The sequence below is a fragment of the Chanodichthys erythropterus genome, chromosome 6, assembly GCF_024489055.1.
Source record: "Chanodichthys erythropterus isolate Z2021 chromosome 6, ASM2448905v1, whole genome shotgun sequence".
NCBI classification, from domain to species: domain Eukaryota; kingdom Metazoa; phylum Chordata; class Actinopteri; order Cypriniformes; family Xenocyprididae; genus Chanodichthys; species Chanodichthys erythropterus.
In genome coordinates this window covers 35,181,809-35,197,373 of record NC_090226.1, presented here as the reverse complement: position 1 = coordinate 35,197,373, position 15,565 = coordinate 35,181,809, and the positions used below count along the sequence as shown (strand labels likewise).

Here is a 15,565-nt window from a genome sequence, read left to right as displayed (position 1 = left end):
TGCGTGAACAGATTTCCCTTGAAAGTTACTTTGGTTACTTGTGTTTGACTTTGCTGTAAACACACAATCACAATGCTATCTTGTTTAGAAGCTGACATTGACCGATTCAAAATGTTCAGATGTGAAATACAGATGTGCAGTAATATCCGAGAAGCTGGTATCTGCTAATACAGTTGGCTTGTTGGGCCAGTGCACATCCAAACACAGTGATGATAACACAATCTCAAACTGTGGTAACATGGCACTGTGCCCCGTGCACAAAGGGAGGCCGGGCGGGAGAGGCAGACATCTGGCACCACTGTCCGTTGGGCTGAGAGCACTCAAGCTCCATCTCAGTGACGCTCCTCAGACAGACAGCCCTCCACAATCACACTGGCTCCTTTCACACAGCTCATTCTCAGAGGAGATCGAGTTTCTGCCGGAGGCTGATGAATGGGCGGCACTGTTGAGTTGAGGGGGAGAGTGACGTCTGCTTTCAATGAACCAGACATGGATGACTTGACTGACAGAGAGGGTTAGAGAACGGGCGAGAGTAGACAGGAGCTCATCTATCCAAGCTCCATGAACTCAGATGGTTCGTTAAAGAGGACCTATTCTGCTTTTGTCCATGTTCGTCTGTCTTTAGTGGGTAATGCTGCTGTTTGAGCATGAAAAAGTTCTGCAAAGTTCCAAAGCACAAAGAGTTATTCTCTATTTCAGTGTTTCGGAACTCCCTGAAGTTTTCTTCCAGGAACGAACACGTCACAATATTCCTCATTTAAATAATTCATACGCAGAATAAAGGGGCGGGGCCTGGTTGAGTGTGTTGAAACTGGCGTGAAAACAGCAAAAACATCCTGTTTAAAGGGGTGGTTGATTATGATTTGACTTTTTTAACTTTAGTTAGTGTGTAATGTTGCTGTTTGATCATAAACAACATCTGCAAAGTTACAACACTCAAAGTTCAATGCAAAGGAGATATTTTATTTTACAGAAATCACTTTTTAAACGGCTGGTAGGGACTACAACGAGTTTCTTCCCAGGTTGTGAAATCACAAACCCTAAAATTTACATAAACCCCGCCCCCGAGAACACACAACAAAGGGGGCGGGGCCATGTCGGGCTGCTTTAGAGAAGAGGAAGAGTTGTTGTAGTCGAGTGTTGTTGTCATGCCGTCATTTTACGCCGGACTGCTTCACAAACGAGGGTCAGTTCAACACAAAAGATGAACATGACGGCACATGTTAACGGATGAGTTGAATCAACTCCACAGCAACTACATCAATTTATCCACTAACCATTCAGAAACGTCTAAAAGTTGTAACTTCTTCCTGAGTCTCTCCATCAGTGTCGACTCCGGTTTGAACAATGTAAGGATGAACACTTTCCTCATTTTGGCTGTGTGAGATTCTCCAGCTTTGTTGTTGTTGAGCTGTTGAAGCTCCGCCCTCTTCTGGAAAGGGGGCGGGAGCAGCGGCTCATTTGCATTTAAAGGGACACACACAAAAACGGCGTGTTTTTGCTCACACCCAAATATGGGCAAATTTGACAAGCTATAATAAATGATCTGTGGGGGATTTTGAGCTGAAACTTATATTACATCTTGTAAAAGGGGCATTATAGGTCCCCTTTAATTCTAAAGCCCAAAGTATACTACACATACACTAAGGTACGCATACAGTATGACATCACTTTCACTCGCACTGTAGTATGAGTGCATACTGTATGTGTGCAGCCAGCTTTTCTAACCACACGTACTCTGTGAACTCAGCTCGAGCGCACCTTGAATGTACTAGTGCTAATTAGTTGATCCACAAAGTGGTGACACTGGCTTGTTTCACAGTTCGCAGTTGTTTCACAGTTAGGAAAAGAAAGGGATGAGACTGAATAACAACAACTGGAGAAGCAACAACAGATGCCTGTGTTGATGAGCGCTTGAATGAAATGATTTTTATTGCTCAAAACGTCTGGAGTATGGCTGCCCTCGACTAAAGATTTTTCTGGTTGACTAGTAGTCATTCATTTTAAGCAAAAACATTTTTTTTTGTGATTTTAACATATAAACTAAACATTCTGGCACACTCTGACAAGAAAATAAGTGGAAAAAACAACATTTGTTTCAAGTAAGAAAAACAAACATTCATTGACACTAGGGCTGGGCATTGATTAGATTTTGATTCAGAAGCTTGCTATTTGATTTCAATTTGATTACCTTCAATTCAATAATGATTAATTTGGGGCCTATGAGGTACAGTATACATGGCAAATTTCCTCAAAGAAAAAAATATCTTGAAAACTAATGTGACATAATACGGATTTCAGTAAGTTGTACTGTATCTTTCATCATACTTTCAGATATTCATTCATGTTTATTTCGTGTTGTAAAGGGGAAGAGATGACCGATTCACATGCGCCCTGTGTGAACTGAAGCTGATGCCTCAGTCATGGCAAGAAAGATCACGACAGATCCAGAGACGTCTATGGTCTCCAGTCTATGGGAAAGTAGCCCATTTTCGATTCTTGTGAGGTTTATTGTGCATGCAAATTCATCCTGTTTAGTCAGTAGAGGTCAGACAAGTAAAAACATGAACTCACTGGAAAGCTGATTCATAGTAAAAACTGAAGATGTAATTCTAATTTAAAGCAACTTTGACACTGTTTTTCATGTTTAATACTGTAAATCTGCTGCTTTAAAGGTGCCATAGAATCAAAAATTGAATTTGTCTTGGCATAGTTGAATAACAAGAGTTCAGTACATGGAAATGACATACAGTGAGTCTCAAACTCCATTGTTTCCTCCTTCTTATGTAAATCTCATTTGTTTAAAAGACCTCCGAAGAACAGGCGAATCTCAACATAACACTGACTGTTATGTAACAGTCGGGATCATTAATATGTACGCCCCCAATATTTGCATATGCCAGCTCATGTTCAAGGCATTACACAAGGGCAGCCAGTATTAACGTCTGGATCTGTGCACAGCTGAATCATCAGACTAGGTAAGCAAGCAAGAACAATAGCGGAAAATGGCAGATGGAGCAATAATAACTGACATGATCCATGATATCATGATATTTTTCTAAATGTTTCGTTAACATGTTGCTAATGTACTGTTAAATGTGGTTAAAGTTACCATCGTTTCTTACTGTATTCACGGAGACAAGAGCCGTCGCTGTTTTCATTTTTAAACACTTGCAGTCTGTATAATTCATAAACAACTTCATTCTTTATAAATCTCTCCAACAGTGTGTAATGTTAGCTTTAGCCACGGAGCGCTATCAAACTCATTCAGAATCAAATGTAAACATCCAAATAAATACTATACTCGCATGATCCGATGTATGCATGCAGTATACATGAAGAACACTTTGTAAAGATTCATTTGAGGGTTATATTAGCTGTGTGAACTTTGTTTATGCACTGTATTATAGTCGAGAGCTCGGGGGGGCGGGGAGCGAGAGATTTAAAGGGGCCACAGCCTGAATCGGTGCATATTTAATGATGCCCCAAAATAGGCAGTTAATAAAATTAATTACAAAAAATCTATGGGGTATTTTGAGCTGAAACTTCACAGACACATTCAGGAGACACCTTAGACTTATATTACATCTTTTGAAAAAACGTTCTATGGCACCTTTAAAGTGCTTTATTAATAAATGTCATGTGACTAAAGTACTGAATTGCCGAGTTGGTGCAAACATCAACATCACTATGATCAGATGCTTTCTGAACTGCTGTTTTCTCACTGCTGTTGATGTTTCTATTAGTGATAGATGCCTTTTAATTCTAGGCACTTGATTTTTATTTATTTATTTATTGTATTTTATGAGGTTAACAACAGGATTAATCTTAAAAATGACTTAAACAAATAATCAACAGATTAATCAATCAGCAAAATAATCATTAGTTATAGCCCTATTATTGTTTTTGAGGCAAGAACACCAGACTAACATTATAGTTGGACCTCAGGAAGAAACATTTAGCAAAAGTAGATAATGTGACCAAATGCTCACAGAGATCTTTTATGCACTCTCTCTTTTTAGCCAGAAAATGTTGAGGTGAACTGTCAAACAAATGTCATTGTAGGAGATTTTTATGTAGAGTCTTTTACTAAAAAACAAACAGACTACTTGAAAACCTTTGAAATCCTAAGAGAATCTACCGTATAAAGCTTACACAGAACCAAATCATTTTCTCCGTCAAAGCAAACGTATTTATCTTCTTTGAACAAACATCACACTGTATTTGAAACAGATCATGCGCATAAACTTGCTTTCTTGCCTAGCAACATAACAGCAGGAGGAGCAGCTAAACAAGATTTAATTGTGTTTTCCAAGAGTGGACCTCCTTAAATTGGAGCCTTTGACTTATGAAGCCCATTAAATCACTGACGCAGTGTGTGTGTTTGCGAAAGATTTGGAGGGCGAGCAGCACATCTGGTTTACATACAGCAGCGCTCTCCTTCAGCTCCTCCCACTGCTTCTTGTAACTTCCCCTGTAATTGTTTGAAGAGATGGTGGAGGTTTTTGCTTCATGCAGATAAAAACCTCAGATCGTTGTGCAGCCGCCATGTCTGCCAGAACTGCACGTACGACTGCTCCTCCTGTGAGGTCAGAGCTGGGGAAAAGTAGCGTTTAACTTTAATGCCCTGAAGAAATACAGAAAATACAGACAACTGATAATGCTACACTAGTGTGTCTTTTGTGTAAACTATTGCACTGTGTTTTGAGGGACTTTTACTAGTGTTTACTACTGTATGTGTGTGTGTGTGTGTTAAAGTGAAGGTGTGATGTTTGGGATACCATAACCCATTAAGCAGCAAATCATGTGAATCATGTGATTTGTGTTTCGAATCATCTTCTGGAGGTGTAAACTCCTCACGTGTGCTGGAGTGTTTTATTTCAAAGGGACATTGTTTCAATCTGTCTTCGGTACGGATGACACACAACGTCTCTAAATTTACAAGCGTTTGTCTGTGGACGACTCAAGTGTTTGGTTTCCATGGTTTCAGGCTCACACACAGCTGATGGAGAGCAACATCACTAACATCTCTGACACACAACTGTTTCTCCACACGCTGCCTGATGAAGATCATATGTTCATATGTCTGCTCAGCTACTGTTACTATAGCTTATATAAGACACACACCATTAAAGAACACATTCTATCCATCCATCCTCATGATTATTTGTATGATGCACAATAATTTTGGCACAACTGTAATATCACTATGGAGGCTAACAGACTGAATGCATGCGTTTTTTTGTGAATTAAACATACATTTACCACTTAAATAGGCATGTGTCGGTATCAAATTTTCATGTTGCGATAACTGCTTAAGCTTTTATCACGGTGTACGGTATTATCACGGTATTGACATAAGTTGCAAAAAAAGTGTTGTGATAGTATAATAGGTTTAAGAACTCTTTTTCTTATGACAAAAAAAAAAAATCTGAACATTTAAATACAACAACGCAGTACACGAATTATAAAGTAAAATGTTTAAAACAGATTAAAGTGCAAAAATGCATTATAAAGAACAGGAAACACTATATAAGGTCTCATTATTTAATGCATTAACTAAGATTAAGAATGAGCAATAGCTACTTTTGTTACAGAAGGTATTATTTTTTGTTAATATTAGTTAAAAAATACAACTGATCATTGTTAGTTTTAGGTCCATTAAATAATAATTAAAGTTTTTGACTTTAGTAATGTTAATAAACTTTAATAATAAAGTAAAATAATTTAATAAAAATAATAAAATAAATAAATAAAATGAAAGTAAAATAATTTAATAAACTCTAGAAATTAACATGAACTAAGATTAATAACTGCCATTTTAAATGCTATAATAAAAGTATTTTTTAATTGTCAGTTTGGTAATAATGAATTAACATGTTAACTAATGAAGCCTTAGGTCATCAAGTGTTACTGAACAATAACAAATAATCAGAAAATGTTCTATCATTATAGGGCATGTTGTAGTCCATATTAAAATATAAAAATGTATAAAAATGTACTATAGTTTGTATTCATTTTTATGCGCATGCTCCAAGTCTTCTTCTATGCTTTAAGTGCATTTTTGTGACAGAATTACAGCGCCACATAATGGTCTGGCATGTATACTACGTAGTTTCAGTGGTTTCGTGTGGACGCAGATATTTTTTGAGACGAGGAAAAAAAAAAGATCGGTTTAGGGTAAGCTGCGGCTTCGTGTGGACGTAGCCTAGGTTTGAAAATAAATAGCCAGTTAAGTCTTTAAGTATTAAGTATTTAGTGCTGTGATGAACAACATTGCGAATACAAAGCATTTTAAATGCTGTAGTAGCACAGCTGGAGTTTCCGGGGTAACCGCTGCATTTCTGCAGTTCTATCAGCGCCCTCTGCTGTCAGAGAGTGTCTCTTTCACTCGTTCTGCCATGCGCTTCTCATGCACGTTGGGTTTGTTTACATAGTGTGCGTGTCTCTTTGACTGCACATACCGCGGTATTGTGGATTTTATACGGTTGATGGGGAAAGTAATATAAAATATAATATAAAACTTCAAATTATTCATAATAAATAATTATTCACAGTATTTTAAGGTGCCCACGGTAACAATATCGTGTATATTCATTATCGTGATATATCGTATTACCGAATATCGGCACATGTCTTCACTTAAAACATCTAATAAACACACATGCAGCTGCAGTGTTTACTCAAGATCTACCGGTATGTTTTTGGAAACACATGTTTGTAAACAAATAAACTTCTCTAGAACCTGTGGCATTGTACGACCTTTATTGTGCCTGAATCAAAACCATCACCAACAAGTTAGTAATCATTTACTAACCTCATATGCGTCCATGTCTGTGTGTTGATGATAAAATTTAGATTTTTAGGTGAACTATTTCTTTAAAAGACATGTATAGGAACCGCTAGACATTGACCTCACACAGTTTCCTAACAGTCTTGCATCAAAGTGTAAAGATCTGAGACATTTTATGAGGCTTTTATGTCTTTACAGCGCAAAGAAAATAGAAAGAGAGTGAGAGAAAACTTGGGAGAGAAAGTGAGCGACAGCAACTCGACCGACAGCAGAAGAGGGGGAAGGGAACACTTACGACTCACTGTGAGCCTTCAGACTCGCTGCATTCACGTACGAGTGTGTGTTTGGGAGGAAGGAGTGGCTCCGGAGCTACTAAATAAGAGCGAGGGTGGGTTAACAAACCACTGGGAGAGCACATACACACATGCAGAAGAGATTGAGCGGCCAAACTCTGATTTATGAGACGTGAACCCGTCGACAACAGCGTACCCGCTGGGAAAAAACACTTCAATTCAGCCCTGATTACTCACATACGGTTGTGACATCAACAAGGAGCCTAATTCACAACACATGGCTTCTCTAACACACATGCATCATCCACAGATACTTCAAATATCTGCAGAAGAAGCATGCTTGAGATACCATTAGACTGTGACACTAATTACACAAGCGTAGTATTCGATTGTAAATGATTTTGTTGTAATAACAAAAACTTTTTTTAGTCTTGAACCTCAATGCTTCAACTCTGGCACTGCGGAACATTTTTAATCATTTTTCTCAATCCCAAATCAAAGGCACTTACTACTGGTGAGCATGCAGTGCATTTGTCGAACGCCAAACTTGCAGGAAGGACGTTGTCAAATCTTGACAGGAATCCCCGAATCTGGGAAGACAAACAAATGTTTTTAAGATAAATAAACAGTATAGAAAAATATTCCTCAATCTCTAGCGCCACCTGGTGTGTGGCAGAAACAACATGTTTGGGGTCTGAGAGACCCTACAGTCATTTTAATATGTCAAAAACATACTTAATGCTGAAGCATCAGTGTGATATTTCATGGATTTTCCTAATCTTATATTAAAAGGAGTATTAATAAACTTCCAACTTGATCATATTTGTCACACATTGTCCATGAAAAATGCTGCATCACTTACGTTTGACATCTCAGAGAAAAATACACAATGAATTTGAACAAATCTTCAATATAAAGAACTGTTATAGTTTTTTAAAGACAAAATATTGCTTAAGATGTATTGTTGATTATGTTTTGTCAAAAGTGTCATATTTCGATTATGGAGTATCATATATTAACTATGGAGTCAAATTAATGCCTTAAAGTTTTGCACAAAAATAAAGTTTTGCAAAACAAAAAAAAGAACTGAGCAGAAAAAAAAAGTTTTGCAAACAAAAATAATAAATCGCAAAATAAAATAACGTAGTGCAAAAATACAAATATAATCAATTACAAAAATCAGTGACAGCTGTAATCCTATTTTATCTTTGCCACATATTTTTCATGCTCAAACCTACTAAATCATTTGCAACGCTCACTTTATTTATACTTTATTTTATTTTGCAATTCTTTATTTTTATTTACAAAACATTTTTTTATTGCTCAATTCTTTTTTGTGTTTTGCAAAACTTTATTTTTGTGCAAAACTTAATTTGACTCCATAGATAACACTTTATTTTAACTTTTAACTTGCTTATTAGCATGCATATTACTAGAATATTGGCTGCTTATTAGTAATTATTAAGCCAATATTAATGCCTTATTCTGCATGACCTTATTCTACATTCATAATATACGTAAACGATACAAAACTACCATATTAATAAGCAGTAAAATTAGGAGCTTATTGAGGGAAAAGTCTTAGTTAATAGTGAATACATGTTCCCTATACTAAAGTGTTACCCATATTTCACACATTTTGGTAACAATTTAGTATGGGAAACAATTTTTACTTTTAACTAGTTGCTTATTATCTTGCATATTATGAGAATATTGGCTGCATTATATACATATTAATGCCTTATTCTGCATGACCTTATTCTACATTCATAATCCTACCCAATACCTAAAATTAAATGTTACAAAACTACCATATTAACTATTAATAAGCAGTAAATTAGGAGTTTGAGGCAAAAGTTGTAGTTATGTGTTTCCCATACTAAAGTGTTACCAAATGTTCCAAGCTTAAAAAAAAAAAAAAAAATGCAAACAAAGGATAAACCTTTTTTTTTTTTTTTTTTTGCATACTGCAAATGAAGCTTAATTAACAACCTGACAAAATAATTTGTCTAAATAAAAGTAATATTTTAGGAAACACACCTATTTACCTAAATTTAAAATTTAAAATATTCACCTATTTAAAAAATAAATAAATAAATAATTGTTTTGATTTTGTGGCAAAGTATGAGGTTCCTCTTTAAATACATCATTATAAAAACAAAATCATTCAATAAATCTAAAAAAAAACAAAAAACCTCATGAACCACACACACTTCCAATCTGCAATTATCGGTGGTTTCCGTATGAAGGCCACACTCATCTAACAGCACAACACTTTCTGGTGATGTGTGTGTGTGTGTTCAATTACAGTCACTCAGAGTACACACGCTCAAGAGCTCCTGTTGCCGGCCGATCTTAATTGAAAGCAAATTAAAGAAAGAACCCGAGGGGAAGATAAGAGGGGTTGAGGCATCGGCATGAAGATTACGAGGAATTTACAGCCGGCTGATGCATTACGCATTACCCATGAATCCTTGCGCTCGAGCTCAAGACACTTTGATGTAAATCACAAATCACATTCGTGGTGTCAAATCCACAAAATAAGAGAGATTCATACTTAGAAATTCATCCAATGTCGTTAACTTCAAGTTATGTAAGGTCAACTAGTTTATATGTAGCTGTTCAAATAAAGCCATTTTGATGTCACAGACATGTGAGGGAAAACAATCCCTCCTCTGAATACACAGGTTTGTTAACGCTGCATGTTAATGCTTTATTTGATCAAAAATACAGTAAAAACAGTGAAATATTATTCCATTGTTTTCTAGTAAAGTGTAATTTATTCCTGAATTTTCAGCATCATTACTCCAGTCTTCAGTGTGATCCTTCAGAAATCATTCTGATATGATGATTTGATGCTCAAGAAACATTTATGATTATTATCAGTGTTGAAAACAGGTTTCAGGAGTTTTTCAGGAATAGAAAGTTCAAAAGAACAGCATCTTTGCATCAATGCATCTTTGTTACTGACACCAAACATTTCAATGAAAGTACATTTATGTGGAGTGGGATTTTATATTTGTGAGATTTCACAGTGAGCGGAGCTGCCGAACACAACACAACACCATGGAAACAGAAACTAAACAATCAATAAAATGTCCTGTTGCTTGTTTACAGCTTCATCACACCACAGTTCTCCAGAGACACACAGCTGACGAGCACTACTCTCATTCACACTATGATAATATCGCTTACTAGATGACGACAGATCTCCTGTTATATATATATATATATATAAAAACACACAAGAATATAATATAGAAGAATGACTGAAACCTAAACTTTCAGAGCAGATCTGCTGCAGTACCGTGTTCATTCAGCAGGGGTCAGTGTGAGCTAAAGAGACTCTTCCCACTCAAATGAATCACACATGTTGTCATACAACATTAGTACAAAAATCATCATAAGACTAAATCCCATCGAGATCGATTTATGAGGTCAGGGATAATAATGACCCAGTTGTCACATGTGTCCTGTCCTCCAGCGTCTGATATTGTGAAGCTGGATAGTCACAGTCAGGAGAGCTTTCCTGATTAATCGCATTATGAGCAAGGAGTCGCATATTTGCAATTAGGGGTTCTTGAGGAGGGGATACGCATGCTGTATGCTGGTGGAGCTAATAACCCAGAGAGCAGCTCTTTGACGTCTGTAGCTGCGTCATTAGTCCCTGTGTGTGTGTGTGTGTGTGTGTGTGTGTGTGTGTGTGTGTGTGTGTGTGTGTGTGTGTGTGTGTGTGTGTGTGTGTGTGTGTGTGTGTGTGTGTGTGTGTGTGTGTGTGTGTGTGTGTTATTGAATGCGGGAGGGCTCTAAGCTTCAGCACACAGGCAGGGGGTCCTGCTGTGCCACTTTATGAATTATACCGAGCCTGTAAGATTGGAAGTTTCAACAATATAAACAACTACATGCAATATGTATCATAAATACAAAAGCACACAAGCACAGCCAAATATGTTTTTTCATGGTGGAAAAAAAATTGTGGTGTGGAACAATTTTCACTTAGAAATAATTTAAAGAAACAGCAAGTAACACATTGAATTAAACATGAGATTTTGAATTAGAGAGACTAAAATAGAATCTTCTTGTAAAATATATTCCAAATAATCTTTGTTTTATTTGACACCATGTGAAAAACAGGATCATTTGGACAGCTAAAAATGATTTTCTCTAAAGTATTTTTGCCTTGTTTTCCAGTACAAACATCCAAAAAGAAGTGATTATGAATCAGACTTCAGTGAATTCAAAGTAGAATTCAGTACATTCTTAAATCAAGACACATTTACTGGAGAAGCAAAATGACATTCAGTCTTTATATTAAGTCTTGTTATCTGAAATAAATAAATAAATCATCAAAATTAAGTGACTTTATGCTTAAAATAACAAATATCTGCTAAAGGGGTCAGAAAAATGGGAAAACAAGATTACTTTTCTGACCCCATTGATATTTGTTCTTATTTTAAACAAAAACTCACTTGATTTTGATCAATTTTTCAGAAAACACAACCTAATATCTTCAGTCATTTTGTTTCTCCAGTAAATGTATGTTGATTTAAGAATGTTTCAATATTTGTACTGAATTCTACACTGAATTCACTGAAGGCTCATTCATAATCACTTGTTTTTGAGTCATTTCTTTTGAAAGAATATCAGAAAGATTTATTAACAGCAGATAATTAGGGGAAAAGGGGATTGTTAAATGGAATCAGAATCAGTTCCACACGAATCCCATCAAGTTTTTACATTTTTTTTGTTTTTTTAATTAAATGGCAAAAACATCTCATTGAAAAATCATGGCTATGACATCACAGCCATTAGCTCATTAACATATCATGATCTCACATCAGCAACACTTTAGTATTTAGCAACCTGGCTCCTCCCACTGAATTACACCTATGCAGAGGTTAGCCAATCATATCAGAGGTCATTTAAATGCTTAAGCCTTAAAGGCATAATTCCCCCCAAAATTAAAATGATGCCATCATCCATTCTCAAAATAACTTCATTATGTTCCACAGAAGGAAGAAAGTCATCCAGATCATTGGAACAACATTATGAGTAAAGGATGACCGAATCTTAATGTTTCCCTTTGCAAAACAATTTCATGTGTGTACTTGGCAGATGCTTTTATCCAAAGTGGTATATCATTTACATTCATGATGTACATTTTATCAGATGCATTCAGAGTTTCAGGTCAAAAGGAGTATGAGCAGAACAGATTTAAATACTTTCTCTTCATCCTCAACACTTTCCAAACACAATTCCACCTTCCCTCCTTTTCCTCATTCTCTCTGACTCCAGAGACTCATAAAGCTGAACGTCCCCAAGCGTGCAATGATAAGCGTCAAAGACAAACAAGGCCAGCGCTGCAGCCCTTCAGCATGAGCCACCAAACACTTTCATAAAGGACCGAAGGATTTGCTCCTGTTAATGTCCCGTTTCCTTCTTCAATGGCTATCCAGTGAAACAGGAGACATTAGAGAGTGAAACAGCATTCCCCTTTGGTGCTGTATGAGGGGAAGCGCTCCAGAACCGACCCACGTTTTCATCAACTTCAGAGCCAAACGATGGTGTGACTGACGACATTTTCTACACAACAAATAAACATGCTGGACCGCAGTCTTTGTTAACTAGTCTCATGAATTTGGTAACATCTGTACCCTACACATGTTTTGACATGAAGCACCACAGCTGTTTGAGTCTGTCTTCACTGGACACAAAGTAAACATTATAAACTGGTACATCTGTCTTTCTAAAGGGGTGCATGATGATGCTGTGTGGCACTGAAGTGTTTATTGTAGTGAGCTGCAAAGCAATGCATCGTTCACTTCGACGTGTTCATGACCCGTTTAATCTCTGAAGGTCTAAATGCAGCAAATCAGTCATGGTCCCACACCAACTGAACACCCTCTGGCTCCGCCTACTACAGTAGCCACGCCCCAAACTCTCCACCTGCTACAATAGCCACACCCCCAAACCCTCAGCCTGCTACAGTAGCCACACCCCTGCTACAGTAGCCACACCCCAAACCCTCAGCCTGCTACAGTAGCCACACCCCAAACCCTCAGCCTGCTACAGTAGCCACACCCCAAACCCTCAGCCTGCTACAGTAGCCACACCCCTGCTACAGTAGCCACACCCCAAACCCTCAGCCTGCTACAGTAGCCACACCCCTGCTACAGTAGCCACACCCCAAACCCTCAGCCTGCTACAGTAGCCACAACCCTGCTACAGTAGCCACACCCCAAACCCTCAGCCTACTACAGTAGCCACACCCCTGCTACAGTAGCCACGCCCCAAACCCTCAGCCTGCTACAGTAGCCACACCCCAAACCCTCAGCCTGCTACAGTAGCCACACCCCTGCTACAGTAGCCACACCCCAAACCCTCAGCCTACTACAGTAGCCACACCCCTGCTACAGTAGCCACACCCCAAACCCTCAGCCTACTACAGTAGCCACACCCCTGCTACAGTAGCCACGCCCCAAACCCTCAGCCTGCTACAGTAGCCACACCCCAAACTCTCCACCTGCTACAATAGCCACACCCCCAAACCCTCAGCCTACTACATTAGCCACACCCCTGCTACAATAGCCACACCCCAAACCCTCAGCCTACTACATTAGCCACACCCCTGCTACAATAGCCACACCCCAAACCCTCAGCCTACTACAGTAGCCACACCCCTGCTAAAGTAGCCACATCCCCAAACCCTCAGCCTGCTACAGTAGCCACACTCAAAACTATCCACCTGATACAGTAGCCACACCCCAAACCCTAATCATGCTACAGTAGCCACGCCCCAAACCCTCAGCCTGCTACAGTAGCTACACTCAAAACTATCCACCTGATACAGTAGCCACGCCCCAAACCCTCAGCCTACTACAGTAGCCACACCCCTGCTACAGTAGCCACACCCCAAACCCTCAGCCTGCTACAGTAGCCACACCCCCAAACCCTCAGCCTGCTACAGTAGCCACACCCCCAAACCCTCAGCCTGCTACAGTAGCCACACCCCCAAACCCTCAGCCTGCTACAGTAGCCACACCCAAAACTATTTACCTGATACAGAAGCCACGCCCCAAACCCTCAGCCTTCTACAGTAGCCACACCCCCAAACTCTCAGCCTGCTACAGTAGCCACGCCCCAAACCCTCAGCCTGCTACAGTAGCCACGCCCCAAACCCTCAGCCTGCTACAGTAGCCACACCCCAAACCCTCAGCCTGCTACAGTAGCCACACCCCTGCTACAGTAGCCACACCCCAAACCCTCAGCCTGCTACAGTAGCCACACCCAAAACTATTTACCTGATACAGAAGCCACGCCCCAAACCCTAATCATGCTACAGTAGCCACACCCCAAACCCTCAGCCTGCTACAGTAGCCACACCTAAAACTATCCACCTGATACACAAGCCACACCCCAAACCCTCAGCCTTCTAAAGTAGCCACACCCCAAACCCTCAGCCTGCTACAGTAGCCACACACAAAACTATCCACCTGATACAGAAGCCACGCCCCAAACCCTAATCATGCTACAGTAGCCACACCCCCCAAACCCTCAGCCTGCTACAGTAGCCACACCTAAAACTATCCACCTGATACAGAAGCCACGCCCCAAACCCTCAGCCTTCTACAGTAGCCACACCCCAAACCCTCAGCCTGCTACAGTAGCCACACCCCAAACCCTCAGCCTGCGACAGTAGCCACACCTAAAACTATCCACCTGATACAGAAGCCACACCCCAAACCCTCAGCCTTCTACAGTAGCCACACCCCAAACCCTCAGCCTTCTACAGTAGCCACACCCCAAACCCTCAGCCTGCTACAGTAGCCACACCTAAAACTATCCACCTGATACAGAAGCCACGCCCCAAACCCTCAGCCTTCTACAGTAGCCACACCCCAAACCCTCAGCCTGCTACAGTAGCCACACCCAAAACTATCTACCTGATACAGAAGCCATGCCCCAAACCCTAATCATGCTACAGTAGCCACACCCCCCAAACCCTCAGCCTGCTACAGTAGCCACACCTAAAACTATCCACCTGATACAGAAGCCACGCCCCAAACCCTCAGCCTTCTACAGTAGCCACACCCCCAAACTCTCAGCCTGCTACAGTAGCCACGCCCCAAACCCTCAGCCTGCTACAGTAGCCACGCCCCAAACCCTCAGCCTGCTACAGTAGCCACACCCCAAACCCTCAGCCTGCTACAGTAGCCACACCCCTGCTACAGTAGCCACACCCCAAACCCTCAGCCTGCTACAGTAGCCACACCCAAAACTATTTACCTGATACAGAAGCCACGCCCCAAACCCTAATCATGCTACAGTAGCCACACCCCAAACCCTCAGCCTGCTACAGTAGCCACACCTAAAACTATCCACCTGATACACAAGCCACACCCCAAACCCTCAGCCTTCTACAGTAGCCACACCCCCCAAACCCTCAGCCTGCTACAGTAGCCACACACAAAACTATCCA

At 39.8% G+C, this 15,565-nt stretch overlaps 1 protein-coding gene across 1 annotated transcript in view; it reads right to left on the bottom strand.

Moving 5' to 3' along the window:
• The window catches only part of atg7 (ATG7 autophagy related 7 homolog (S. cerevisiae)), a 99,020-nt gene that overhangs the window by 32,977 nt on the left and 50,478 nt on the right, over nucleotides 1–15,565 (bottom strand). The window contains exon 18 of the mRNA XM_067388785.1: nucleotides 7,596–7,676. Within this exon, the coding sequence (XP_067244886.1) occupies nucleotides 7,596–7,676 (81 nt within the window). The remainder of the gene's footprint in view (nucleotides 1–7,595; nucleotides 7,677–15,565) is intronic.